Raw genomic sequence first — 27,995 nt, forward strand, 5'->3', positions numbered from 1 at the left:
TAGAAGGTCTTCATAACACAAACCTTGAAACATGAGGTTATACATTATAAAGAATTTTGATCATTAAATTTATAAATTATCTTGCAATGTTTATCTGGAACAGAACAATATTAACGCTTGAAAATAATTTTGCTTTGAAAATTGTTAAGTTAATGTGGCTAATGGAAATTAGTGATTTAAATTACCAACAATAACAATTAAAAAAAATAGAGAAATATTTACTATTAAACTAATAAAAATATATTTTAACTTTAATTATGTGACTTTAATTTTTAAGATTTTACATTGCACTATTTTTAATATGTTTTTGAAAAAGGTCCTAAAATATTTTGCATTTTTAAAAAATTTCTCAAGGCTTTATGTATTTCAGCATAACCTTGTTAATATAAGAAATCTTACATAATGTCTATAAGTACAATTACAATATAAATGTTCAATTTACGAGGTTTTCTTTTCAGTTGTTCATTTTAAACTTTCTCTCCTTCATTTACTTTATTGATCTGACCCTAATAATTACATTGTGGTAGACATGATCTTATCTTCTTAACCTACTTTCGTTATAACTTGAACTGTTTTAAGAGACATAAATTCTAATAATAAATTTACTTTTAGCAATGACAGTGTTATATCAACCTGTAAAGTTTAGCCCTTTTTTTTTAATTAGGTTTTTAGCCGGAAAATGTCCATTGCTGTCTTTTCTTACAGAAAAATACAAACACTTAAGAATTTAAGTTATACTAGCATTAAGTTATATCTTTTAATAACTTATACTATTAATTTTATTAAGCCATATTATTATCTTATTTTAAATTAGTATTGAGATAAATTATTTTATTTATACTCTTAAAAAAGGCATATTTAATTTTTCTATAAATCCTTAGTATTACAGAAAATATTCTTTTCTGCTTCAGGGTGGTCACTCAAATCAGGTTTCAAATTTCCCTGATTTTTCCAGTAAAACTCTTAAAATTTCCAGGTCAGTGTGCTCTTTTCTTTCTAGTAAGAAAAGAGTCAATATTAAGCATTTTATTAAAATGTTATTTTCTTTAAAATATCATCTTGATTAGATGTGGTGGGATTTATTAGCAAGGTAATAATGGAGAGAATTTTAATGCAAGCAAAGTATAGCTAAGTTCATGACATTTGAACTGTTTGACGATAAATTTATATCTAAATAAAGTGGATAAAATGGATGGTAACATGATTTAAATTAAGAAAAAAAATTCCAATCTGTCTTTAAAATTCCCTGATTTTTTCAGGTTTTCATCAAATTTCCATGATTTTTCCAGGTTTTTTCAAGTATAAAAAAATTTGTCTAATAATTCCAGGTGGGTGGCCACCCTGAAGAAATTCTGAAACAATTTAGAAATAAGAATTGATTCAAATATATGTCTATAGAATAAAATTTAAAGAGGAAAAATTCCGAAAACATTCGTAATGCTTAAATAGAAAATTTGTTCTGCTTATTGTACTAAAACTGTTTTTTTTTCTTCTTTTATCTAAATATCTAAAATTTTATTATTTTCTTCATATATTTTCAACAATTTCATTCAACTTACTTTCAAAGCACTCAGAGAACTTTTGTTTCCTAAAACAGCAGAAACAAATTTCACCATGCATATAATATCAGCCTTTCTAATAGCGTCAGCAGCTTGAGGACTCAAAGGTTCCAATAAATTTACCTCCAAGAAATAGGCTTGGAAATCATCTCTAACAAACGTGTGAGGCACATCCTTTACTTTCCCGTTCATTAAATACTGCATAATGTAATTAAAACTATTATGCCAACCAACACAAAGGTCTAGAATTGATGATTGACTCACTCTTTGATGCATAAAAGGAAACACTGAAAGTGCTTTGAAAATACCAACGATATCTGTACCAGGTCCACCTCCTAAACAAATGATTTTTAAATCTTTCTTCCTCATTAGAATATTTCGAACAACTTTCTTCTTAGCTAATTTACGAAAAAATTTATTCACAAGGCCCGTATGGATGACAGCATACTTGTATAAGTAAGCACATCTGTTTTGAGGTTTATTATAGTCAAGATAAGCTAAGCCATTTTTTAAAGCTTTTACATTGTAAGTAGCACCAACATTTTTGGCAGCCTTTTGTAAACTAGTCTCACTTAAACCTTTCTTTTCTTCCTCGACAATAGCCGAATACAATTCTGATGACAACATTACAGCAGAATGAAGATTAAACAAACATCAGATTCCTGTAAAATGAACATTAAATAGTATTTCAATCAGTGTGTTAATAAGGCTATAATTAAATTAAATATAATATAAAACATACTTGATAATTTAAAAATATTTAGGTAATATAACCCATTAAAATAAGTCTAAGTCATTATTATTTCCTAATTTTTTATAAAGATTTTCATAATGGTATCTCTGCGCCAAAATAATTGCAAAGTTTTGGCAAATCTCAGTGCCATGCAAAAAACTAAAATAAAAATTATAGAAGGGAGCCTATTGTTAGCCACCAACTGAAAAACATCTACCTATTTTTATAAAAAAATATCGGAAATGTAAAAACACTTTAGACAGCTTAGCAATTGCAGTTGGTGCGAATAGATACTAATATGGAAATACCCCCATATTTTTTTTAAATACTTTTGAGATTTTCTTTTTGATTTTGAAGCCCACTAATGCTTAGGATTTGAGAAAACCTAAAAAAGATTTGAAAATTAAAAAAAATTGCTATTCACAATTTCAGTCAAGGGAACATACAAGGGGAATCCTGGAATTTGAATGAAATAAAAATTATTCTTTGCTAAAATAAATGTTTAGAATTATTTTTTTAATTAATTATAATTTTTTCTTTTGTGATGTAAGATTAAATTTATACCTAGAACAAAAATTTTATTTTTAAATTTTACCTATGCTACTATGAATTAATGCGTTTGCTTCATGTACCTCACTAAAAAAGTAAATAAAATAAAAATTATTTTAATACACACTGAAAAAAAATAATTAAATAAAAAAAGCAAACTTTGTTCTTTTGTCTGCTCACACCATGTTTAAAATTAAAGGAAGGATAATTTTTATATGATTTTTTTATAAGAAATTATGTGACTAAAATTTTAAGTTATGTGGCCATTTTTTGCCACATAACTTAACATTTTAGTTCATGGTCTAATTAATTTATGGTCTAGCAGCTAAAATAAATTATTGATACTGTTATAAAAAAAAATTTACGCATACATGTAAAAATATTAGAATTTTAAAAAATATATTTAAGCACTATTTCTTAAATATTTTAATGAATATTTTTCTAAGTTGCATCCTGTAAGAAAATTTCTGAGTGCCCCCTAGGTATAGGCAATCGTTTACACCAGTGTTTCCCAAAGTGTGGTACATGTACCCCCAGGGGTACGGGAACAGTTTAGGGGGGTACCCATTCTTATGCGAAATATCTTGCAACAAACGAAAATTTCAAAACATTTTATTTAAAAATAAANAATAAGACCATAATTAAATTAAATATGCATTAGCTTTACAATATAAAATATACTTGATAATTTGTAAAATAAATATTTAAGTAATATAATATACTATTAAAAAAAATTTCCCTTATTTTTTTTAACTTTTGAGATGACTAAGTCCACAAATGATTAGGATTTGAGAGAGCCTAAAAAGAATTTGAATATAAGGTTTGAAGAATTTAATAGTTTTACCAATACTATTATGAATTGATGTGCTTGCTTCATGTACCTCACTAAAAAAGTAAATAAAATAAAAATTATTTTAATACACAATGAATAAAATGATTAAATAAAATAGCGGAACTTTGCTCTTTTGTCTGACCACACCCTGTTTAAAATTCGATAAAGGATAATTTTTATGATTTTTTTAAAGAAATTATGTGATTAAAAATTTGAGTTACTATGCGGCAAAAAATTATGGTCGAGCAGCTAAAATAAATTATTGATACTGTTATATTAAAATTCTAATGCATAAATATTAGAATTTTAAAAAATATATTTAAGCACAATTTTTTAAATATTTTAATGAATATTTTTCTAAGTTATATCTGGTGAGAAAATTTCTGGGGGCTTCCTTGATATAGGCAATCGTTTATACCAACAGAAAGTACCTAGGTGTCGTAGAGTTCTTCAACTTCTATAGATGAACTCGCAAACATGTAGAGGTGTGCTAGGAGTTGCACCCTGGATTTTATCTTTAAGTCCTTGATATCTTTAATTTTGCATGAGTCAACATTTTGGCGCATATACTAATACCAAAATCTTAATTGGAAATAGAAGACATTATGAGTAAGCAATGGCATATTTGTATGATCAAGGCAAACTTTTTGATGAGATGTCACTAAGAAAAGGAATACATTTAACTCTGGGAGAAAAAAATTTATTTATATTTCAAATTCCTTTTCTACATTAAGTTGATACATAATTTATTTTTCATAGAATATTTTGTTTGAGTCAAAAATTCGTGTGCATAAAATTAATATCATAAAATAGTACTAGATTCGAAGTTTTAGTGTCCCCATTTGTCAATTGGTTACTCCAGGAAGATTTCTGTATCAGTATCTATGCAAAGTTTTGGCGACTTCCAGGTGGTAGCCTGGGAGAAATTAAAAAAACATCTCAGCAAGGTATCAACACAATGATGTGTAAGTAATTAAAAATGAAAAATTATTAGTATAATTTTTAAATATTTTCCTATAAATAAATTTATTAAGAATAAATGAACACTTATTACTTTTTAGCAACGTTTAATAAATTAAAACTGCTGAATCGTGATCAGGATTGAAAAAGGGGAATGTCCCCTAATTATATATATATATTTATAACAAAATTTCAGTTTTTGTACAACACTTAATTACTAAATGTGTTTAAAATAAAGCATATAATAACAGGTAAATTTGAATAAAAATTTCTGCAATATCAATGAACATAATAAAGATAAATTTACTGCAAGGAATATAGCATCGGGGCTAATAAACAATTTCATAGGAAGAAAATAAATATAAAAAAATACATAAAAAGAAACTTACTTTATTCACTTTCACGAAAATCAAATATAGACAAACATTAATAAATCATGTGCAGGCATCAATAGATAATTATCTTCTTTTCTGTTTAAGTACTAAGCAAAAATAAAACTGCTGAATAAAGAGATCTGTAGAGTAATGGAATTCTAATAAAGTAAATAAAACAAACTTCCTCCTTCCTTCAGTAGAAAGAAGTTGGGAGTTTAAGTTTCGGTTTCATTTACGATAACGATGAAGAAAACAAACTGATATAAACTTTTGGTTGTTGTTGTTGTTGTTAATTTACGTCGCACTAGAGCCGCACAATGGGCTATTGGCGACGGTCTGGGAAACATCCCGGAGGATGATCCGAAGACATGCCATCACAATTTTGATCCTCTGCGGAGGGGATGGCACCCCGGCTTCGGTAGCCCGACGACCTGCGCGCGAAGTCGAGCACTTTACGGTAGCACAGTTTAACGAGGACCAATACCGCACACCCTCGGTCCCTGCGCAGACTGATCCAAGTGGTCACCCACCCGCACACTGACCGAAGCCAGTGATGCTTGACTTCGGTGATCTGCTGGGAGCCATGTCTTAACGATCAGTCCACTGCGGGACAATAAACTTTTGGTTTCGGTAAAAAAAAAAAAGGTTCGGGGTGGCCAAGAGAATTAATTTCAGGACTGAGCAAGAAAGGAAAAGAAGCTAAGAGGTTTATGTAACCATTTTATTATATAACGGCTCTGTCCTCTAATCACTATTGCCTCCGAAACAGATTACACAATTCTGTTTCGATAACTCTGCAAACTTAACTCTCTACGCTAATCCTGCATTTATTCCCCAGAACATCCGCCTCTGATGACTTTCGCATGCGTTTCTAAATTACTTTATTTTTATTAATTCATTTTACGATGTATATAAACTAATGAAACTATATTTAAAGAATGGGTAAAGGAATATATCGTTATGAATACGATGTACACTTAATTTTAAGGAGCGTCTCGCTCTGCTCTGTATCGCTGATCAACAACATTAACGGCTTACACAGCAAATCGCTTCATTTGCCCTAACGACCTTAATACCACCCTAACTTTTATATTTTAATATCTTTTAAACATTATATTAACTAGAGGCAACGCTTCCTGCTCACTATCGCTCATCAAAACTTGAAATTACTAGCCCAATTTTTATTTTTATATATATTTTTTTCAGATTGATTTTCAATCTGCTAATGAAGCAACAAAAAAAAATCAGGATATTAGAGAGGATATTGGCGTTTAAAAAAATGCGACTTAAGATTCTAACTTAAAAATTTAAAAAATAAAAATTAAAAACCTGGGTGCTTTATTTTAAAATGCATAATGAGCTATTGGCCCATTGTTTAGCTCTGATTATCATCCCTCATTGTTCACCTCTGATTATCATCCCCCATTGCTCCCCTGATTCCCCCGGCCCTATCCATCAAGAAAGTATCCTCCTATTTTGTATTCCTCCTCTTTTTTCTATCAGAAGAAAAGAAAATGTGTTAAAAAGAAAAACTAAATTCAATAAGCCAAAATGAAAATTTAATGTCAAAAAGTGATAGAAGTTAAATTTACTCTTTAAATTTTTAATAGTCCCGCAGTGGACTCAGCGTCAAGACACGGTTCCCAGCACATCACCGAAGTCAAGCATCACTGGCTGCGGTCAGTGGGCGGGTGGGTGACCACTTGGATCAGTCTGCGTAGGGACCGAGGCTGTGCGGTATTGGTCCTCGTTAAACTGTTCTACCGTAAAGTGCTCGACTTCGCGTGCAGGTCGTCGGGCTACCAAAGCGGGGGTGTCATCCCCTCTGCAGAGGATCAAAATTGTGATGGCTTGTCATCGGATCATCCTCAGGGATGTTTACCAGACCTTCGCCAATAGCCCATTGTACAGTTCTAGTGCGACGTAAATGAATTACAACAACAACCTTCGTCTGAAAAGTTTATCTTCCTGTCGATAAAATTTAAAAAAAAAAAAATCTTACCAAAATGAAATTTGTTCTATTATACCGAATTTTATTTATTATTTTTGTATTACTATAATCACCATTTATGAGATGGAGTAGTGTCACAACTGCTTAGCAACTCTTTTGATAGGTATATAGTAAGTTTACATCGTAACGAAATTTTCTCCGTTTACATTATAACGAATTCTCCAGTAGTATCATGTGATCTGTGAAAGTAATATTTCCGTCGTTCTAACTGTGTTATATTTTTTTTCCTTCGATTAATATAAAGAGCAAATGTGAGTTTGTTTCAATTATGATGTATTCCATCAAAGTGAATTTGTCCTAAAGTTTTACCAAGGACTTCTCTTGTACTCTAAATGCAGTTAAAAATTGTAAAACTTTGGGTTTGAGCATTAAAAGCAACAAATCACCTGTATGAATAATTACCAGTAGTAAAACAAAGTAAAAATCTTAAGTATTGCAATAAGTTTAATTTTATTCAATTTGTTATTATTTACTTATTTTTCGTAAATTGTATTTATTTTTTGGCAAGAATTTTGTTTGAAATAAAATAATATTCCCACATAATTATTTAACTTGTTTATTTTTTTGTAAATCTGCAGTACGCCAAAACAAAATAGACCACTCTGAATAATTTTAGATCTAATCTTCACATTTTAGGACTCATTCTTAATAGTTCGAGGGGGTAACTTCAAATATGCTGATTAAATAGTGCAGACGATATTTTAAGTGACGAAATCAGACACAAAAACTTATTTTTTCTGAAAAAACATAACTTTTTTTCCGACACATTCGCGTTTCTGACACCTCTTAATATTAGTTTTACTTTTTGCATATTTCACTATATATTGAGAACTTTTCAAGCGAATTGAAACATTTTTGCACACAATTATATGTTTATCCAAAGATAATTCGATGCAGAAAAAGATTTTTGTTAAATATATTTATTATTTTTTTACAAATACTATAACAGCCGAATAAATTTTGAATTATAAGGTAAAAATTTTTTTACATGTCAGTAACAAGGTATATAAGGTAAAAAATTTTTTACATGTCAAAATACAAAATTTGAGCGAAAGCGATTGAATTGTTCCGGGGAAATCGAATTTTAAATATTCGAGTTCTTTAAAATTCTATTTCTCAGGAACTATTCAACCAATTTTGCTCAAATATTGTATTTTGCTATGCAAAGTTACATACTTTAAAAATGAAGCAAAAAATTTTATCAGGGATGAGATTAGCCAAAAGGTTAAACATCTTGTGACAGATCCTATTTTTTCTTCTTTGCAAGCACAGAATGTAAGTTTTGAATATATTCCCTTCCAGTTTCTCTGATGTTGTAACACTTACATATACTAATAATCGTCGTTAGAAAAACAGTCACTTTTATAGTAACTCATTTTAAAAAAAATTTACTTCTTACAAGAATCGCGATAGTTGATCTTAAAATTGCGTGAATATGAATAACAATTATGGATTTTGAAATCACATGAATATGAAACTAGATATACGATTTTGAAAATGAGAAAATACAAACTGGGATATAGAATTTTTAAAACGCGTAAATACAAATCACGATTCATAATTTTTAGATCGCGTAAATACGAATCATGATGCGTAATTTTTAGATTGCATAAATAAGAATTATGATGCATAATTTTTAGAATGCGTGAATGCGAATCCCAATGCCTTATTTTAAAATCACGTATAAATACGAAAATCAATGTTTGATATTATAAACCGCATGAGCAAATCAAGACATTGAATTTTAAACTTGCGTGAATACGAATCGCTACATAGGTTTTTAAAAAGGCGTAAATACGAATCACAATATCGGATTTTTAAATCTCGTAAATAAGAATCGCAACGTACAATATTCAAATCGCGTGAATAAGAATCGCAACACGCAAATATGAAAAGCTATGTTTGATATTAAAATCGTGTGAATAAGAATCGAGATATTAGCAGATTCCAGGCTTGGGACCTCTAAAAGGCTTGTCAGAAGCAGCGTCGTTTGAACTACAAAAATCGGATCTATCTGGAGGGCGGGTAAAAAATTCGGAAAATCTTATCTGCTGCGTGTAAAAGGGGAGAAAATAGCTAAAATAAGTAAAAATGAGAAAGGATTGGTAGCTATGTAGTTTGAATTTTCTGTTTCTCTTTGAAAATCGGTGAATTTTCTGAAAAAGCGGAATACTCATTAAAAAAAGTGAAATTTTTAGTAAATCTGAATTTTTGATAAAAAAGCTGAAATTCAAGAGATAAAAGTGAAAAAAAGCGGAAAAATCTCATCCCTGTTTTATACTTTGCAAGTCAAAATTTTTTCGACTATTGTTAAATAAAATAAATATTTTCTGCATGGAATTATTTTTGGATATACGAACTTCATAATTTCGTTGCAAATTTTTTTAAATTCGCTTAAAAAAATCTCGAGATATGGCGAACTTCCTAAAAAGTAAAACTATGGGGACCATATTTCCTAGATTGCGACTACCCCCTATAATTTGGGAGTCAAAAATCCGAATGCATAGAGAAAAGGGTATGCTTATTCAAATAATGTACGTTTTTGTTGATTTCGTAACTTAAAATATCGTCCGCACTAAGTAATTAGCATATTTAAGTTGACCCCCTCTAACAATAAAGAATGAGTCCTAGAACATAAGGATCCGATCATGGGATTAAAAATTATTCAGGGTGCGTTTTTTTTCTTCCGACACACTGTACATAGCAAATTTTATTTCCCTTCCTTTTCTTTTTCATTAGCTCGACTAATACTTATTCTATTTATAATGTTTAAAAATTCAAAAATGTATTTAAAAAAAAAAAAAAACAAAGATTGTAGCTTTTTTCCTGGAATTTTTTGCAACATATACAATTAGTTTAATATCATTTTAGTACATTTTCCATAAGCTCAGATATTTATTCTTCAAATCAAAATTTCATTTCGTCTTTTTGCAAATTTTAAATGCAGTAAAAGCTTGTTACATGTTGCGAGAATTACGATGTTATGATATCTTCAGAATATTAATATTTAAGATACAAAAATTCTTTGTTCATAACTAGTTAAAAATTATTAGCTTTCCACTATAACGGCAAAATTTCTTTTGAAGAATATGCATTTTTCTGTTACTAAATTAACAAAATGGAAGGCGTTTTTATTTGTCTAATTATTAATATAAAAAGTGAGAATCATTACACCTTATTATATTCTTCCAATCCTAATCCTTTAAGTTATTAAAACAAATTTTACTTTTCGCCTAATTGATATCTCAAAAACTTTTCAAGTAAATTCAAAAAAGTTTTGCATAAAATGATAAAATTTGTTTTTCCAAAGACGATTTCAGGCAAAATACAGCTTTTACTAAATATTTATTTAATAATAATCAAAAAACCTTTGAATTGCAAGGTATACAATTTTGTACAGCATTTTAACGAATGTAATTTTAAATGGTAAAATACCAAATTTGAGCGAAATCGGTCGAATAGTTATCGATTGTACCTGAGAAATTGAATTTTTTTCCAATTGAAAAACAGTAAATGATACGATTTTAATTTACAAAAAATGGAAATTAAATGAGTACTCTTTCTACAGTCCAGAAAGAAATATTACATTTCAGTTCTCTTAATCATTAGGAATAAAATATATAAATTCTTGCTTTAAACTACTCATTACAATTTTCAATGAAAAAAAAAACAGTTTTCTTTTTCCTAACTCCCAGAGCAGTTTTGTTTAATAGGGGTAGAAGTTTCCCGACCTCATTTAAATTAGTATACAAAAATATTTAAACATTCAAGCTAGCATATACTTTACACCCCTTTGAAAATTCTACTAACGTTATGCTAATTCATTAGTAACAATAATGTAAAAACTCACAAAAATGTTGCATCTACTTTAACACATTGGACATTATTATTATTCATATTCAGGAAAAGTTTGACTTAATGAACATTTTAAATTAAATAACTTAAGAACCTGAATGAATGTTTGCATTTCAAAAATATATTTGTGGCAAAACTTTGCTTGGATACATGTTGCTTTAAAAACCACAAATGTTTAGAATTATGATTAATTTATCTGTTCGATTAAATGAATTTTTCTTCATAATAAATAACTAATTAACTATTGACAATGTAAACAAAACTTCATTGTGCATTAAATACACATAATTTTTTAAAGCATTTAAGAAATTTATAACCATTAAATTTCCTATAAAATCGATAAATATCCAGGTATTTATGAATTTTGGGATTGAAATTGGATTTTGGAACCAAACGATATAGAAATCTGGGTATTTTACACCTATACTTGTAAGCAAAGCTTTGTAATCCCTTAGGATAAAAATAAATAAATAAAATAAAAAGTATAAAAATATATAAATAAAAAGTCCATTTTGAAATTAGTCGAAACTTAAGTAATTAAGTTACAATCTGAGTAACTTCTTGCACAATTAATTGATGAGACGAATTTTCATTAAAAAGATTTTATTTAACAATCATTTAACAACAAGTATCTTCCCTTTAATGTTTCTTCTTTTTCCTGCTGAAAAATAAATAATCAAATAAAGCTTTAGAAGATATAAAACATATGAATAGATTTAGAAATAGTAAAAAATATAAACAATGCATTTATTTATTTTTGAAAATATAAAGGATTTAAAACAAGAAATTCCATACATAATTTTATTTGACTACAACAATATTCGACAAAAACATATCTAAAACCTTTTTTAAAAAATCTACTCACTAACAGCATCGATAGTAATGTATCAGCAGTTTAGGAATGCCTGCCGTAGGTGGGATACGCTTCAATGAGCTTAGTATTATTTTCCCCTCAGAAAAAAGTTAAATATATATATATGGTACGGTCAATGTGAGTAGTTGATTATTAATACTAACCAGTCAATACTAATAATAACTAAACAAACTGGTTAAAGTGAATAAGCAAATTTATCACATTAACTGTTCATTATTAATAATAACCAATGAAGTTTAGTCAAGGTCATTCTTTCGCGCTTCTATGGGGATATTTCTGTATCGTGATCTGCCACACCAAAGCACCAAATTTATTTTAAACTGGAAAAAAAAATAATAATAAAATATAAAAAAAAGAAGAAATATGTAGATGTTTGCCTGGGGATGGCTGCGAGTTATACCCTTAGAGTTGGTCTTTTTCTGTGATGTCTTATAGTTTCTCGTGGCCCGCCGCATGGAAGTTGTCAAGACTTGGCAATTATTCTGCCACAGATCACGAAACCGAAATCTTCCCTTATTATTTTTTCCTTTAGACTAAAAAAAGCGATTGTTATTAACTTCATTAGTAATAATAATAACCGGATTTATCTCTATAACCGAAACACGTATATAAACAGGCACACCCATGCCCCAATGCTATATAAACTGTTTAATCACATCGACCAAACTTCATTGGTTATTATTACCCAGGGGTCTGTTTAGAAGAAATTTGGGCCGTTAATGGACCCTTCACAAAATATCTTTACATAAAAACGCACCCTTCACAAATTTGTTTAGCTTCATTATTGTTTTGTTAATTGAATAAACCTTTCCCAGGGGAGTGGGGGAAAAGAAAGACAGATATAAATGAACTAAGTAAGTCTTCAGCAGACGCTTCTTCCTTTATTCGTCCCAAATGAATATTCTGCGTTCAGCAGTATAGGCTAAATACCAAATATTTGCATGTTGCATCTCTAATTTAGTAGTAGTAATTACTGTTTATTTTTTTAAATTAAACTTTTTAAATTAAAATTTTACAGTGTTGAGCATAATCTTGTATCTCTTTACAACTTTAAAACTCCTTGAAAAAGTTTTTTGCAATAACAGGACCCTATTTGCACAAATTCACAAAAGCAGGCCACCCTGGTTGAAAGAATCTGAGTAAATGTTTATTTCACATTCACAAATTAAGAGTAATTTTTTCACATTTTTACAAAAACGGACCTTTTACAAAATGTGTGGACAGACCCGTGTGACCAAAAGAAGCGGTTATTATTAATATTGACCGTTAATAGTATTCATAGATCCTATAAGCATTTCATGTTTACTTCCTATCAGGTATAACTATAATGACTGATTATAATTATATTATTTTAGATATGACTACAATAAATGTGGTAAAATTAATAAAATGATTTTAGTCATCATGTGCGTTGTATTCGATTCAATATGCAAAAGTGCCATGTCACTTATATGGCTGCATTGTTCTGTTAAGGGTCAAAATAAGAAATAAGTAATAGTTGTTCTGTTTATTCTATTAAAATAAAATTTTTCCAGAAGACTGTAAAATTACTTCTTATATATTTAAATATATATATTTTGCTTCCGTATGTTTTTATGTGTGTTTTTTTGCAATTTATTTATAGCTATCTATAAATGTGTATTAGCTTTTGAATTTCAAATTCATTATTGACTTCCCAAAAACGAAACTGAGCATTCACATGTCTGATTATGGCAAATATCATATTCTATGATGTTTGCCACAAGAAAAATTACTATCTCAGGGCGACTTCTTTCAGAGTAAGAGATATTTGCACTACTTTTGTTTTTATTTTTGTGCCAGAGTTAGTTTATAGCAGCATTTATTCAACTTGGCTAAATTATGTATCAATGTTTATGTTTGGCACAGTATAGCCAATTCTTACTAGGATATTTAAGGATTCAATTCAGTTTATAAAACATATTGACTGCATGTTCTTTAATCTTACTGCAAGCAAAATACAGATAAGTGAAAGTTACAATGCAATGATTAAAATAACACAATATGGGATAAATATTGGGATATGGGCAAAATACTATGTTAAGCGTATAAAGATTGTAACCAATACAAACTAAAAGTACGGCTTTTTCATATTCGTTTCCCCTATAATAAATATTCAAATGAAAAGCAGAAACACAATGTATTGTAGAAACTCGACAGCCAGAAGATAATGGATGGATTAAAAACGTTAGATATTCACCTCTGCTGATTTGATGGGCAATCTCTTTTTCTATGGCCATAACCAAAGCATTTAAAACATTTTTCCACCTCATTTCCATCTTCTGGACCAGGATTGCATGCACATTTCTTTTCTGATGATTCCAAGGAAGTCGGGACTTCGGGAGAGCATTTGTTATGGGTATTGCAATGTACATAAGAGCTTTTTACACATCTCTGGCATTGATCACAATGCTTATAAGTCTTACCATGCTGAAGAAAAAAAACATGTTCAGTTAAAATATTGCAAAGCAACTCAAGCTTTATAAAAACAGTTCTATGGCATTCACTTTGTACAAATTGAAATTATTTCAATTATAGAAAATACAAGATGTTCATAAATTTTGAGACTAGTAATTTTTGCTCATAAGAAAATGGATTTTTTGGGAGAAAAATGGAAGGTATGCGACTGACCACAATTTTAAGGAAACACTTTTTGGATAATATATTAGTATTTAATATAAATTGTGTAATAGTGCATATAATGTGTTAATAATATATATAGTATTATATTATGTGTTAAGTGTATTATATAATGTGTTAAATGCAAGTAGAAAAATAGTTAGCTATTCAAATATTTCTAGAAACCTTTATTGTTATTGCAGCTATTTCAAGGGTAATTGGATAAGAACCCCTTTTCAATGTCAAAAACGAAATTTACATGAAAACAATCTTTTGTTAGCAATATTTTTAAAGCTCACTTTTTATACATTTCATTTGTTATAAAAAAAAACCTAATTCCTGCCTAAATACAAAAATGTTATAACTTCAATGTAAAAATTTGGTTTGAGACAAACACTCATATTCGAATCTAAGTCTAAAATACGATCATTAAGACTTACACTGCTGAGTTTTTAAATAGATGTTGACATTGAAGAGAATAAAATTAGAACATGCAATTAACCTTCAAAACAACTTCCTTTAACCCCTTCAAGACTAGCAGAATGAGAAAAAAGCGCTTGTCCATGTTTGCATGTTCTGAGAATATACATACGTACACTTACATACCAGAATAAATACACTTACAAATAAGCAATGCAACACGAGAGTACCGTATTGAGATCTCACCCTGCATGCGTGATCTTGAACCACAAGAGTAAAAAAGATTTGTTTCATTTGTGACACAGTGGAGAACGAAGAAAGTTTGCGGGATCATATTCACATAATCACTGTTCTGAAGGGTTAAATGAAAAAACGTAAAATGACTAACACCACTTAATTAATTGGATGAAATAAAAAAAAAAAGAAGTTATCATTCATTGGAATCAAAACCACATAAAGGTCAGTAATAAGCTTAAAACTACAAAACTTAGGGAGAAAAAATGGTTCAACTAAACTTAAAAGGTTTGGTTGGAGAGGATTTCACTCAATCTGAAGAAGATTGATTAGAGTAAAATAGTTTCATTATGAAATATCAAAGGAATTATGTTCTTTACACAAATTTAAAAAAATATATTACGTAAAAATATATGTATATGATTGCATAATAAAGTAGCGAGGTATGTGTAAATGTTAAAATAAAGACTAGGTACAAAGAAAGCAAGTAGATTTGTAAAAATCAAAAACTTGCAAAGAACAGTATTTAAGTAAGCAATTAATTTTCCAGGGGCTTAAGAAGAAAACATTTGAATCCAAACCTCATTAACAAACATGGTTGAGTTGAGTCACATTAAGATTTTCTTTTCTTTATTAAGATGAATACACAATAATCACAAATATGTTAAATAAAATACAGTTAAGAGGTATTCTTACGTATATCCAATAAAAGATTAGCAAACAATAAATGTCTTACCTTTGTTGTACAGGCATTACATTTTTCACAGTGCAAATTATCTTTAAAAACATATCTTTTGCACTTGGTGCAAAATCTGAAATGAAAATTTTATAATTATAAAAATGAAAAATTAAATTTAACATCTACACAAGAAAATAGACTTTAGTCAGCTGTCTTAATATATTAGAGGGGGAAAAATGAAACAAAAGGCTGAAGGCATAACATTTTTACTAAACTTCAAGTTATCAACAATGTTAAATACTTTTAATTAAATTTTACAGGCTCAACATAATACTAAAAATTAAATATCAAGAAAAATAATAATAGGGACTTACAAATCATTAAAGTTATAAAAATTTATTTAGGAAAAGAAATTAATATATATAATTAGGCAGTTTTGTGTTGAAAGAAAAATGAAAGATTAGTGACAACAAAGAGTTCTGAAACTGACACAGGCGAGCATCAGTACCAAAAAAGTGAAGGTACATTCACAAAAACATGCAGATGCGAAAAAAGTCAACTAAATAACAGGACACTATACCACGAGATAAATTTTTCATGACAAATTCTGTTTCACTTCTATATGTATAGCCAAAATTTAAACTTCAGAGCAAAGTGTATTCAATGTTTTTACGGGATTACTTCCCTGCTGTGTACTCTTGCCATAATTTAGTTGGATTTTAATATTGAGAAAAAAAATCCGCAATTGAAACTTTATAATTTACTTGAACTTCCTCTTTCCGTATTAATATAGGCCATTGAAAATTTGCCATGAAGGATTTCTCTCATAATATAGCATCCCTTAAAGTAGGAACAATGAGAATTACATTGACTGCTTGGTCAAAAAGAAAAATAAGATGGATTGCAAAGTGGAGGTGTATTGAAAATCATAATTAAATTTTATCATGAAATCATTTAATTATGCCTCGGTAATGTCATTCATCGAGATGTTATGGCACAGGACTTAGGTTTCATCCCCAATGGTGGCTTGAAATATAGCCAGCTGCATATCGGTGCAAATTATTAACACACATCGCTTATTTAATGATAATATTAAATACTAATCCCGAACATTGAAACAGCTTTTTGTATTTCACTATAATTTTCTTAAATTGAATTTTCCCCCAAAAAATTTCCTCAATCAATAATAGATTGCTTTTCATCTATAATTAAATTAATAAAAGCAAAATATTTAAAACAGCAACTGGGTCAACAACAGCCAGTTGTTGGCCAAAAGGTACATAGAGGTTAAGGCTCTTCTAATGATGTTGGCAAAGTAGTCAGCTTTGTATACTGGTTGGCTTTAATTCAAACATAAGCTGTATCTATCATCCTGCAGCTGGTTAGATTTTGAGCCACTACATAATGACTGCTTGATGCTTTAACCAATGTGCCACCATAGCTCGATGAATGACAATACATAAGATAGATCAAAAAGTTAAAACAAAATGCTATGTTTTAGTGCTAAGATTTAATCTGACAAATATGACAATATAACAAAAGTAACACATCAATGTGCAATTAGGCAAAATTAAACCATTTTAAAAGTTTTAATTTCTCTTTATTTTAAAATTAATTAATTAGAATTATTTTACAATTAAATATATACATCTTTTTTATTAAAGAATCATTTAATTTTTTAGGAGTAATATAAATGCGCATAAATGCACAAAAAAAAAAAACTTCACATTCTAACTATTTACTTGAAATAAACTAAATTAATTACCCATAGCCTTCATTTTTAGGCAACTTGAAGGAAACAGGCGGAATATTAGTGTAAATACGAACTGGTGAATCTTTCATATCAAGCTTCATTCTGAACTTTTTATGGTTTACATACCCCACCTAAAAAATCAAAATAAATAAAAATTACTTCATTGCAATAAGCAACATATCTGATATTATATTAAATTAAATAAAAAACTGAACTTTAAAATTTTAGATAGTAAAATTTTTATTATTTAAGTTTAGATAAAAAGGAAAACACCCTTTAACAATTTTTAAAGGTGTAAAAAAAATATGAAATGATTTGTCCACACCAGGACCCTTAGTAATTTAAACTAGAGGACACTTTTTTTTCTTCTTTCTTTTAAATACATACATATTTACACATAGTGTCAAATTGTAGGCCCTCTAATTTGACTAAAATAACTTCCTTTGGTATGGTACTATAGTACCTTGTAATATAATACCTGGCTGAGTTTGAATATTATGGGTTAATGTTAAGGGTATTATCTAAAAACAAAATTTATTGTGTAATTCTTATAATTTTGAAATAAGAATAAAAAGGATTTTGAGGTGCACACATTTTTTTAAAAATAAAATATAAGAATCAGCAAAAGTCACGAAAAATAAACTCTTAATGGATCAATTATTTACATTAATCAAACTCACAGAAATAAGATTAATGACATAAGTCGGACATATGACATCGTGACATTGAGATAAAAAAAGAATCTTTTCAACTTATGATTAATTATGAAAATATTACGCTACATTATTTCAAGCAAAAAAAAAATATTAAGTTTAAAATTTATTTAGGATAAAACTTTTGAAGTTAAAAAGATAAAGAAAACAAATATTATGATGATCTTCTAACATTATAGTGGACAATAAAAAAGTGAATGATTATAAATACCAAATAAATATAGTTACTTTATAATCCATCATTACTAAATCAGGGAAGTTTTTGACAATTCGCTTCTCGAGAAAGTATGGGAAAAACCACAACAAGGGAACAGTTTCTGAGCCTGATTTGGAGTTAGACGACTGCCACAATTTGTTTATAGTCTGTAGTGTGTACGAAATAGCATCGACAAGGCCACCAAATGGAGGATCTATCAAAATTGCAACTTTGCCACCATTAGATTCAGTTAGAAACTGTTTAACTCGATCTTCACACTCCTCGCCACCAAAGTAGTGATTGTTAAATAAGTTGTAGTGAACAAACTGTTCTGGACTGAAAAACTGCAACTAAATTTACAAAAAAAAAAAAAATCATTACAAAATCTTAAAGAAGAATTATTAGCAAAAAATAAGCAATAATTAATATAAAATATTTTATGTCTTTAAAACAAGGGAACTAAACTTTTTGTCTTAAATACATTTTAAGAAAAAATGTTTAGTAATGAAAAGAATCTTCAAGAATTTTTTTTTTTTTTTAAAGATTTAATTACAATAAATTGCAATTTAACTTATTCTCAATAAAATATCATCTCTATGAAGATATAATTGAAACAAAATTAATGATCAATACTAAAGTTATTAAGGGAATGTTTAGTTCCTTATAATAAATAACAAAAATAATAACAAAATAAAAAACATGAGTATAGATTAAGTTATAGTTTGATTCCGCAATTAAGCCATTAATATACATTTTCTAGTGTTTTAGAATTATTTGACTCGTAAATTTATATTTAATCCTTTTCTCAAAAAAGACCTTGATTAAAAAATTTTCAAATTCTATAAATATATAGTCTTTCTTTAATATATTTACACAAAGTTTTGAAAACCTAGCGTTGAAAGTTAGGATTCAAGCAAATTTATAATGCCCATATTGTTCTTTCTAACCACCAACTATTTATAATAATTTAATCCTCACTTCCTTCATTTAGATTAACTTGCGATAATTATTCAAATAATAAATTCAATTCCAAAATAAAAATTAAAAAAAAAAAAAAATTTTAAATTTTTATTATTATGTACTATATGCTTGGAAATGAATGCTATGAAGATGTAAACAAAGGAATTATGAGAATTAGTATCTTCAACAAGAGAATAAAACTGGAATTGGACAAATTTAAATGGATTTTTCCACTATAAATAAACTAGCTCCCACTTTATTTTAAAAATAATTTTTTCATAAATAAAGTACAGAATATTTTTATTGATTGGATTAAAGATTTTTTTTTTACAGTTTTCTCCAAACAAAACAAAAAACTGCACCAATAAACCTGCCCTATGGTAAAAGCCTCTTCTCAAATTTATAATAAATACGAAAATGTTTTTCAAACTAATCTGTTTTTAAACATTTCAATTTTACTAATAATTATTGAAATTTTCTTAAAAAAAAAATAAATTAATAATAATAATAAATAAATAAAAGAATTAAAATTTAAAAATGACTAAAGTAGAACTAAACTAAAACTAATTTTTCAGTTGTATTAACTTTTACTCAATCTATTGCTTGATATATAAGTTCTTTTGTCCATAAAAAAAGATCTCAAAATTTTAAACAGTATTTACATTTATGAAAATGTTTTGAATGAAGTGATTGTATTAAAACCCTTCAAAGGCTAAGTGCTGGATTTGCTTAAAGGCTAAGTGCTCAAATGTGCTGAATTTTTATAACTTACGCAAACGCCAACACAATATTCCAGAAAAGTACTTTCAGAGAGGTAAGCAATGCATAATTAATTGCATAGAGTCAGTTAGGCATAAATAAATAATTTCAAATTATTTTTTGGAATTGGACTATGGTTATCATTTCTAAAATATTAAAATTAAATTTAGAGTGATTAATAATTTTTTAAAGCAGTTTTTACTAATACCCGAAATTAAAAAAATGATACAAATAGACTATTTAAGCCTTTTTATTATCGTATATTTACAATGAGAAAAAAACAATATAAAACAATTAAGTAAACACACACTCCTAAGGCAATGACAAAGAAACTTACTAACTGAAGATTTGATACTACTTACATATCTTGGATCAATATCCATTAGTAGTGATGATATGGATAAAGCATCCTTTTCTTTCATAATATATTCATGAATTCTAAAAAAAAAAAGAAGAGTGTGTTAATTTTTTTTAAAACACTTATTTGCTAAATGCAATATTCTTTTACAAAAATATATCAATGCAAATATCCAATGCGCAAAATAAAAGATATGAATATTTAATTTCCAAATAAACACAGCAATATAATATTAAAAATTAATAAAAAACACACCTGTCTCATAAAAATAATGAAGAATTAAATCAACAATAAAGAATACAGAAAATTAAACGTTTGACATCACAGATAAAATTGGTAATGAATTATGTTCTACAGGTATTAACTTTTCTATCTTTTTATTTCTCAATATAATATTCAAATCTTAATTAATAACTTTCTATAAGCAATTTATTGACGATCATAACTAGTTCCAACCCTTTTGTCCCCATCAAATTTTGATGAAATTTGTACGAAAATCATTGATTCTTTTTAAAAAGTGCTTTAAGTTTAAAAAAAACTCTACATTGATAAGATATAAAACCTAGTTGCTGACTTACCATGTTTTAACTTATACATAATTTTCTTGTAAATCTAAAATCTAAGTTGTTTCGATGCATTTCATTGCTAATATTTGATAAATATTTTTATAAGAATCACTTTTGAATTCTTCTCCACTTTTACAATATGGTTTTTTTTGCAGACTTATTTTTAAAATATATTATAGTACAAAAAAAATACTGGCTGTAATGTAAAAGGGGATAATTTTTGACATTTTAATTTTTTTAAAATAATTAGTAATATTAAAAAAAAATTCTGTTATGATGTGCATATTATGCATATCTGGTGATTATGGAAAAAAAAAACAGCNTAATTTTTATATATATATATATATATAAAAACCCCAACAATTACTCCTAAGATAAAAATTCATAAATTGCAAAGTCATTGGAGGATTTAAAATAAAAAGCTTTTCAATGATAAAGGAGTTATAAAGCTTTTGACAAATTTGTTGGAAAAAAAAAAGCCAAACTATACTAAAATATGAGTGTTTTATATGAGTAACATCTCTACTAGTAACAACCTTACTTCAATAGAATTCAACATGTGCTTAGTCAGCTAAATTTTATGAGATAGAGGAGTAGGCCTTAGGCTAAGTGTCCAGATTAAACTATTTGTAGTTTTTATAAAACTTAAGCACTATTATAAGAAATATAAACATTCCCAGATTATATAACATTGTTCTTGATATTTATTAAAGCAATAAAATGCATGGATACTTTAAGCCCATTTAAAATATGTATAATTGCTGTTCTTATCATTTTAAAGAACAATAGCTTCCTGAATAATTGAGTTGGCTTATCCAGCTATATCAGTCAATATCATATAAAAAACATTAGTTTTATTTTATTTTGAACACCTAATACATTAAAGTGGAAAAAATTAACAGTAAAACAACTCAATAAGTACATGATTTTCAGAATAATTTTATTACTTTCAGTCACTTTTGAAGTTTTAAGACATTTTTACTTTTTGTGTTATTCAGTAGAAACTTGACGAACCAAAGTAACTGGTATCAAGATTATTCAAAATGCAGAGTTTTATCATTTTCATTCCTACATTTTCACGAAAATAGTGTTTTTTAAATAGTGTTAAGTACAATTTTGATGTGCTTTTTTTGACTGGGTTCTTCTTTTTTAAATTATTCGGATGTTTGATTATCTGGACTGGGACAAGACCCAATTAATCCTGCTGAACGAAGTTCTACCACAATCAGAAACACGAAAAGTAATTATGAAGTATCATAATTAAAACAGGAAAAAAAAAGGTGCTCAGCTGGGAAATACAAGTCATTTTAACAGACATGAGAGTGGATAAAGATCAAAAAGTATGGAAATCCCTGTCAACTCTAATCCTTAAAAATAAAAATGTGTGAAACTATTTTGCTCCAATAAAAACCATTTACATAATAATTTAAGTTTTTTTTAATTTAAATTATATGTAAACATTGTCATACAAACTGTTAAGCTTTATATGATTAAATTAGTAGTACTTTATTTACAGAGCACTATAGCTGTAGAATAAGCTATTGGTCATGGTCTAGAAAACATTTTTGAGGATGATCTAAAGACATGCCATCACAATTTTGATCCTCTGCAGAGGGGATGGATCCCCTGTTTTGGTAGCTTGATGACATGTGTGCAAAATGGAGAAGTTTCTGATAGGGCAGTTTATTGAGGACGGGTACAGCAAATCCTTTGCTGGCTGATCAAAGTGGTCACCCACTTGCCCCCTGATCCTTGCTTTTTAAGTTTGACTTTGGTATTCTATTGAGAGCCGTGTTTTATAGATCAGTCCACTGCGGGGCTATGATTAAAGAGAAAAAAATAATACAATAAAGTAAAACAAGAAATTTATGTAGCACAGTAGGGTACCGATTACCCGAAACGATCGGGACCATCGCTATTCCGGATAACTGATTTTTCCGGTTTTCTGAATCGCTGCAAAAAGCAGTTTTTTTTTATTGTTAAACCCAACTAAAAAAAAAATGTTTGGAAATAATCATAAAAGGAAAAAACGATGAAATCATACACTAATGAATATTTCCAAAATGATGGTAAGGTAAACATCTTTCAAAAAAGAAAGAAAAATCCTAAAATATTATGAGGAAAAAAAAAATATTTTTTAAAAAAATGGTGGGAAAATTTATCGAATTTCATTCCGGTTTTTTGGTTTTCCGATTTTCGGATAACAGGTTCTGTACTGTAAGAGACTTTTAACATTTTCTCCAAAAGTTGGAAATTCTGGAAGAAACTTATGCCTGATTTTAAACAACATAAAATTAATGAAAGCAGCCTTTGCTTATTTTTTTAAATATCCAATATTAAAAATATCTAAATTGAACCTAGTCCCAGTTATTGTCTATTGAAGGGGCTACAGTCTATTGAATTTATAAATATATAAAATAAAAATAAATATCAAAAAAGTAAAAAAGTTTCTATGTGAAACACATGAATACTTAGGAGTGCCAATGAGCAGAAGTTTGGTGAATCCAAGTTTTTCCAATAATGTTACGACAAACTTCACTGTATTTTCAGAGAAGAAATATTGCTGAAAAGATGCAAAGGAAAAATTACATACACTTACAACTGGAGATAACATATCTACACAGATAGGCAGCATAATTATTTAGTAGTTTTCTAAGTTAAATAAATAATAACAACAAATTATATTGAAACAAAAATCTTGTTCACATTCAATAACAAATAATTAGGAGATAAATAATGTCATGGATTTCAAAATTCCAATCAAAATTTTTAATTCATTTACATACTCAAATATTGCAAAATCAACATTCAGATTCGTATTTACCTGATTTTATAAGTAAATGTTGAGATTTGTATTCTCATGATTTAAAAATCGTTGAGATTCGCATTCACACACTTAAATAAATAAATAAAAATCTTGCATCAATATTTTTATTAAGACATCAAAAACATTCTCTGGTTATAGGATTTATACATACACTTTTATCTAGATTAAACTTCAGGTATTTTTTTAATTATTTAAGAAGTGCTTTTACACATAACACTTTTGGATTTCGATTTTCAGCTTCTTGATTTTAAACCAAACTCATCTCTGTGGTATGAACCAAGAGTTCCATAAAAATTAAGACATTTTTAAAAAAATCAGTGATTTTTACGAAAATGAGATGGCAACGAAAGGATTGAAACTAAGTCACAGGAGTTAATCAATGCTGACAGAAAGTTTTTCTTTCTATCAAACTCTGCTAACAATACTACAAAATTTCCCCATTTTCAACTTTTATATGTAATCTGTTGCGACATAATTGTTTTCAAGAAATTTTAATTAATCACATTATTCAAAATCATCTTTTCTGTAAAATTTTTTCGATCTTCGCTTACCTTGTAATAGGTCGAAGGGGCTAGTTAAATTGGGGCAAAAAATAAAATTTGCTTAAAAAGGGGACAATTTTGGTAAACTTTCATAATAGGTCAAGCATGCATAGACAAAACAAAATATTTCCTATTGGCACTCTTTTTATGTAAAAATTCATCGATTTACCACATTTACAATTATACTTTTTAATACAAAGCATGGTTTGAGAAATACCTTGAAAAATCTACAAAATCACCCTATTTCAGGTCATGTTTCGTGACTTAGGAGCTGATACTCACCTTATAAGAGGGGGATTGTCATATTGAGACTATCAAAGCAGTTGGAAAAAAAAAAAAAAAAACACTTTGATGACAATTTTTTTTNTTTTTTCGATCTTCGCTTACCTTGTAATAGGTCGAAGGGGCTAGTTAAATTGGGGCAAAAAATAAAATTTGCTTAAAAAGGGGACAATTTTGGTAAACTTTCATAATAGGTCAAGCATGCATAGACAAAACAAAATATTTCCTATTGGCACTCTTTTTATGTAAAAATTTATCGATTTACCACATTTACAATTATACTTTTTAATACAAAGCATGGTTTGAGAAATACCTTGAAAAATCTACAAAATCACCCTATTTCAGGTCATGTTTCGTGGCTTAGGAGCTGATACTCACCTTCTAAGAGGGGGATTGTCATATTGAGACTATCAAAGCAGTTGAAGGAAAAAAAAAAAAAAAAAACACTTCGATGACAATTTTTTTAAAAACATTCCTATAACATTTCATACAAAAATACATTTTGGTGACTTTTTCTCATTAAAATAAAAAATAAAATAAAAAAGTAATAAAAGTAAAGCAAAATAAAATAAAAAAAGTATACATGTATGAATAACTTAAACTCATGGCTGCATTATAACATAGGAAACAGCAAGAAAAAACATGTGACATAACATAGAACATAACAAAACATCCTTAAATTTAACTCACATTTGCATTAAATGACAAGCTTTTATGATAACAGGGGGAAAATATTTATAAACTATTACTTTCACAAAACTAAAGTATCTTTTCCCATAACTTTATATTCTATCCCTGTTTTTAATTATTATTATTTAATGCTAATGAAACTAATATTAAAAACTATATTTTTTTGTCAATAATTTAAGATTTGTTCAAAGGATAGGTACAATAAATTTATCAATAATAAATTTTTTTATTTGAAAGTTTCATTCACTCTTTTGGAAGAATGTTTATTTTTAGTTTTGTCAGAGATTTCAAATAGACATTTGAAGGAAATTAACAATAAATTTATTTTTAAAAAAAATAAAATAATTATAATTACAGCTTCGGCCTTTTTGTTTTGCAGACTTTGAAAAAGAGAAGTAGGTTGAAGTAACTGATCTGGAGTTACACTAGAAAGTTTTTCATGATTTTGATGATTCTTTTCTTCTGGTAAAATTAAGGAAGAACAAGTTCTGCAGTAGTCTCTTTTTGATTTTGGGAGATTTTGAATTACAGAGAGACGCCTAAAACAGAGTCAAAGAATTTAAGCAACACAAAAATGATGCAAACAATAAGATCAATTATAGTAATTCAGAAAAATTAATAAATTTAACACAGAAAAAATCAATGAATTCAACATTAGGGAAGAATACCAAGGTGCCATTATGGCACCTTGACACTAAGTTTTGGCAACTTCCGAGCAATGTCAGGCAAGGAATTAAAACCTCCAGGCAATCTATTACACTTTTTTTTTAATTTTTGGAAGATAAAAAACTTCCTCCCCTTGATAATTGCAATTGGAATGAACAGGAACCCATATGGAAATATTTTCTATCATTAAAATTTGTGGGCCTAAATTAAAAAAGGGAATATTTCTGTATTGTGATTTGCCACGCTAAATACAATTGCCAAGGCAAAAATAGACTTTAAACTTCAAAGGGTTTTTTTAATTTAAAAAAAGGAAAAGAAGGCGGCTAGTTTAGAAAGTTTAAAATTGTCACAGAAGAGACCAATTTGAAGAATATAACTAGTAACCACCCTTGGTCAAACATCTACATGTTTCTTTTAAAAGATCAAAAGTTATTTGGGGTTAGAAAAATTTACTGAGTAGAAATTCACCCAGGAGTGACTACAAGTTATTCTCTCCCTTCTATCATGTTTTGGGGATATATCTGTATCACGATTTTCCATATCAAGTACAATCGCCAAGGTACCAATTGGTTTAAAATATGCAATTTCTTAAAAAATAGTACATAGAGGCCCAGAAGCATAAAGTGCCTAAAACTGTGACGTACGTCGCAGAAAAAAGGAAGTCCTGCAGAACAATTTGTATCTTGAATAAGTGAAGCCTTTTTCGCTGTGAAATGCTTGCAGAACATTTGTATAAATTAATAAGCCCTGTTGCAGAACATTTGAAAATATTCTGCTTATGGGCATAGAGGTTTTTCCAGGAGAGGCTACGAGTTATAACTTTCTCATTGGTCCTCCTCTGTAATGTTCTTTTTGTAGTTTTTCCCGTGTGGGATACTGCCTGGATGTTGCCAAGACTTGACCATTATTCTGCCGCAGATCAAGATACGGTAATAATTCCTTAAAAAATAGGGATTGACTGAAAAAAAAAACTTGATGATAAGGGAAATCTTACTTCACACACTCCTCATGGGTGTAAGGAGGTTTGCTAGCATTGTTTATTTTTTTCCAAACAGACTTTTTCTTAGCAAGTAGCTCATCATCAGCCCATTGAAAGAAACTGCAAACTGATCTATCACGACAGGCAGAACAAGCAAAAAATCTTTTTCCAGTTTTTCTACCATTTGCACAATGTCTTTCAAAAAGCAAGCATGGTCCTACAAAAAAAAAAATAAATAAATCAGATCATAAAAACAAATGCTTACGGTTTAACCTCATAATAATTTACAAGAACAAAATAGGGGCAATGTAAATAGGTTGAAATAAAATTATTATAAAAACTGCCTTTACTATGCCCAGCTGTAATGACGGAATACAACGAAGTAAACTTCGTTGATCTGTTTAAAATGAGATGGATAAAACATTTAAAATACTGTACCATGCGGACAAGCAGGATTATTTTTACAATCTTGAGGAATAACCTCCATAATTAAATTAAAGTTGACTAATGGCTAACAGAATTTTAATTAATTGTCTTTCGTTCTTCATGTGGGTACTGGATATTTTGTATGTAAACAAAAAGTACTCCGATAAGTAAGGTTAAAGTTAATTAATAACAATCTCCACAGGGAGTATAATTCTTTCAGAATGTAATTAAAAATAAGGATATTTTTTTCAAAGATTTATAATAAAAAAATATATTAAAATAAATTGAAGTCATTGCAAAATTTAGTTTAAATTGCGTAAAATCAAATGTTTTAAAAGTTGTTCGCATTAAAAAATTTAGTTGGCAGTAATGCTGTAACTTTCTTTAGATTGTTTTCTTTTTGTTCATACCCGTTGTTTGTGCAGTTGCTATTCCTTTGGTGGTAAATTAAATGTTTTTGCTTTTATTTTATTGCATTTACTAAAAATTTGTGTTACATTTATTTATAAATGCGTTTTCTGATCTTCAAACGCAAGTTTCGCTCGCCTAATTGCAAAATAT

At 28.3% G+C, this 27,995-nt stretch overlaps 2 protein-coding genes across 6 annotated transcripts in view; both read right to left on the bottom strand.

Annotated features, from left to right (window-relative positions):
- The window catches only part of LOC107456494 (uncharacterized), a 74,969-nt gene that overhangs the window by 6,123 nt on the left and 40,851 nt on the right, over window positions 1-27,995 (bottom strand). For 2 of the 4 annotated variants that reach the window (XM_071184422.1, XM_071184421.1), the window contains exon 2: window positions 1,560-2,221. In XM_071184422.1, the coding sequence (XP_071040523.1) occupies window positions 1,560-2,186 (627 nt within the window). In that variant the 5' untranslated portion in view covers window positions 2,187-2,221. Of the gene's footprint in view, window positions 1-1,559; window positions 2,222-4,104; window positions 4,234-5,022; window positions 5,290-27,995 lie in introns of those variants that run through there. The other 2 variants (XM_043053801.2, XM_043053802.2) reach the window with 2 other exon arrangements.
- Window positions 11,460-27,810, bottom strand: LOC107456491 (rRNA N(6)-adenosine-methyltransferase ZCCHC4). Of its 2 annotated transcripts, none has more exons than XM_016074360.3 (10): window positions 27,447-27,810; window positions 27,024-27,225; window positions 25,719-25,902; window positions 23,494-23,585; window positions 20,461-20,536; window positions 18,412-18,729; window positions 17,483-17,601; window positions 15,775-15,850; window positions 13,966-14,195; window positions 11,460-11,534 (listed from the first exon to the last, which is right to left on the bottom strand). In XM_016074360.3, exons 1-10 carry the CDS (start codon window positions 27,493-27,495, stop codon window positions 11,513-11,515), a joined length of 1,368 nt encoding a protein of 455 aa, XP_015929846.2. In that variant the 5' UTR covers window positions 27,496-27,810; the 3' UTR covers window positions 11,460-11,512. The 2 variants fall into 2 exon arrangements, with proteins under 2 accessions (XP_015929846.2, XP_015929847.2); XM_016074361.3 differs by having other exon boundaries at window positions 11,460-11,531; window positions 27,447-27,605.

The sequence above is a fragment of the Parasteatoda tepidariorum genome, chromosome 8 (assembly GCF_043381705.1).
Source record: "Parasteatoda tepidariorum isolate YZ-2023 chromosome 8, CAS_Ptep_4.0, whole genome shotgun sequence".
Lineage (NCBI taxonomy): Eukaryota > Metazoa > Arthropoda > Arachnida > Araneae > Theridiidae > Parasteatoda > Parasteatoda tepidariorum.

Coding starts and splice junctions, on each gene's coding strand:
- LOC107456491 (XM_016074360.3), bottom strand. CDS start 27,495: ATGGAGGTTATTCCTCAAGATTGTAAAAATAATCCTGCTTGTCCGCAT. Junction 17,602..18,411: donor TAGTAATGATGGATTATAAA/GTAACTATATTT, acceptor TTGATTTTTTAG/GTGGGGTATGTAAACCATAA. Junction 14,196..15,774: donor GTAATGCCTGTACAACAAAG/GTAAGACATTTA, acceptor TTTTTTCTTCAG/CATGGTAAGACTTATAAGCA.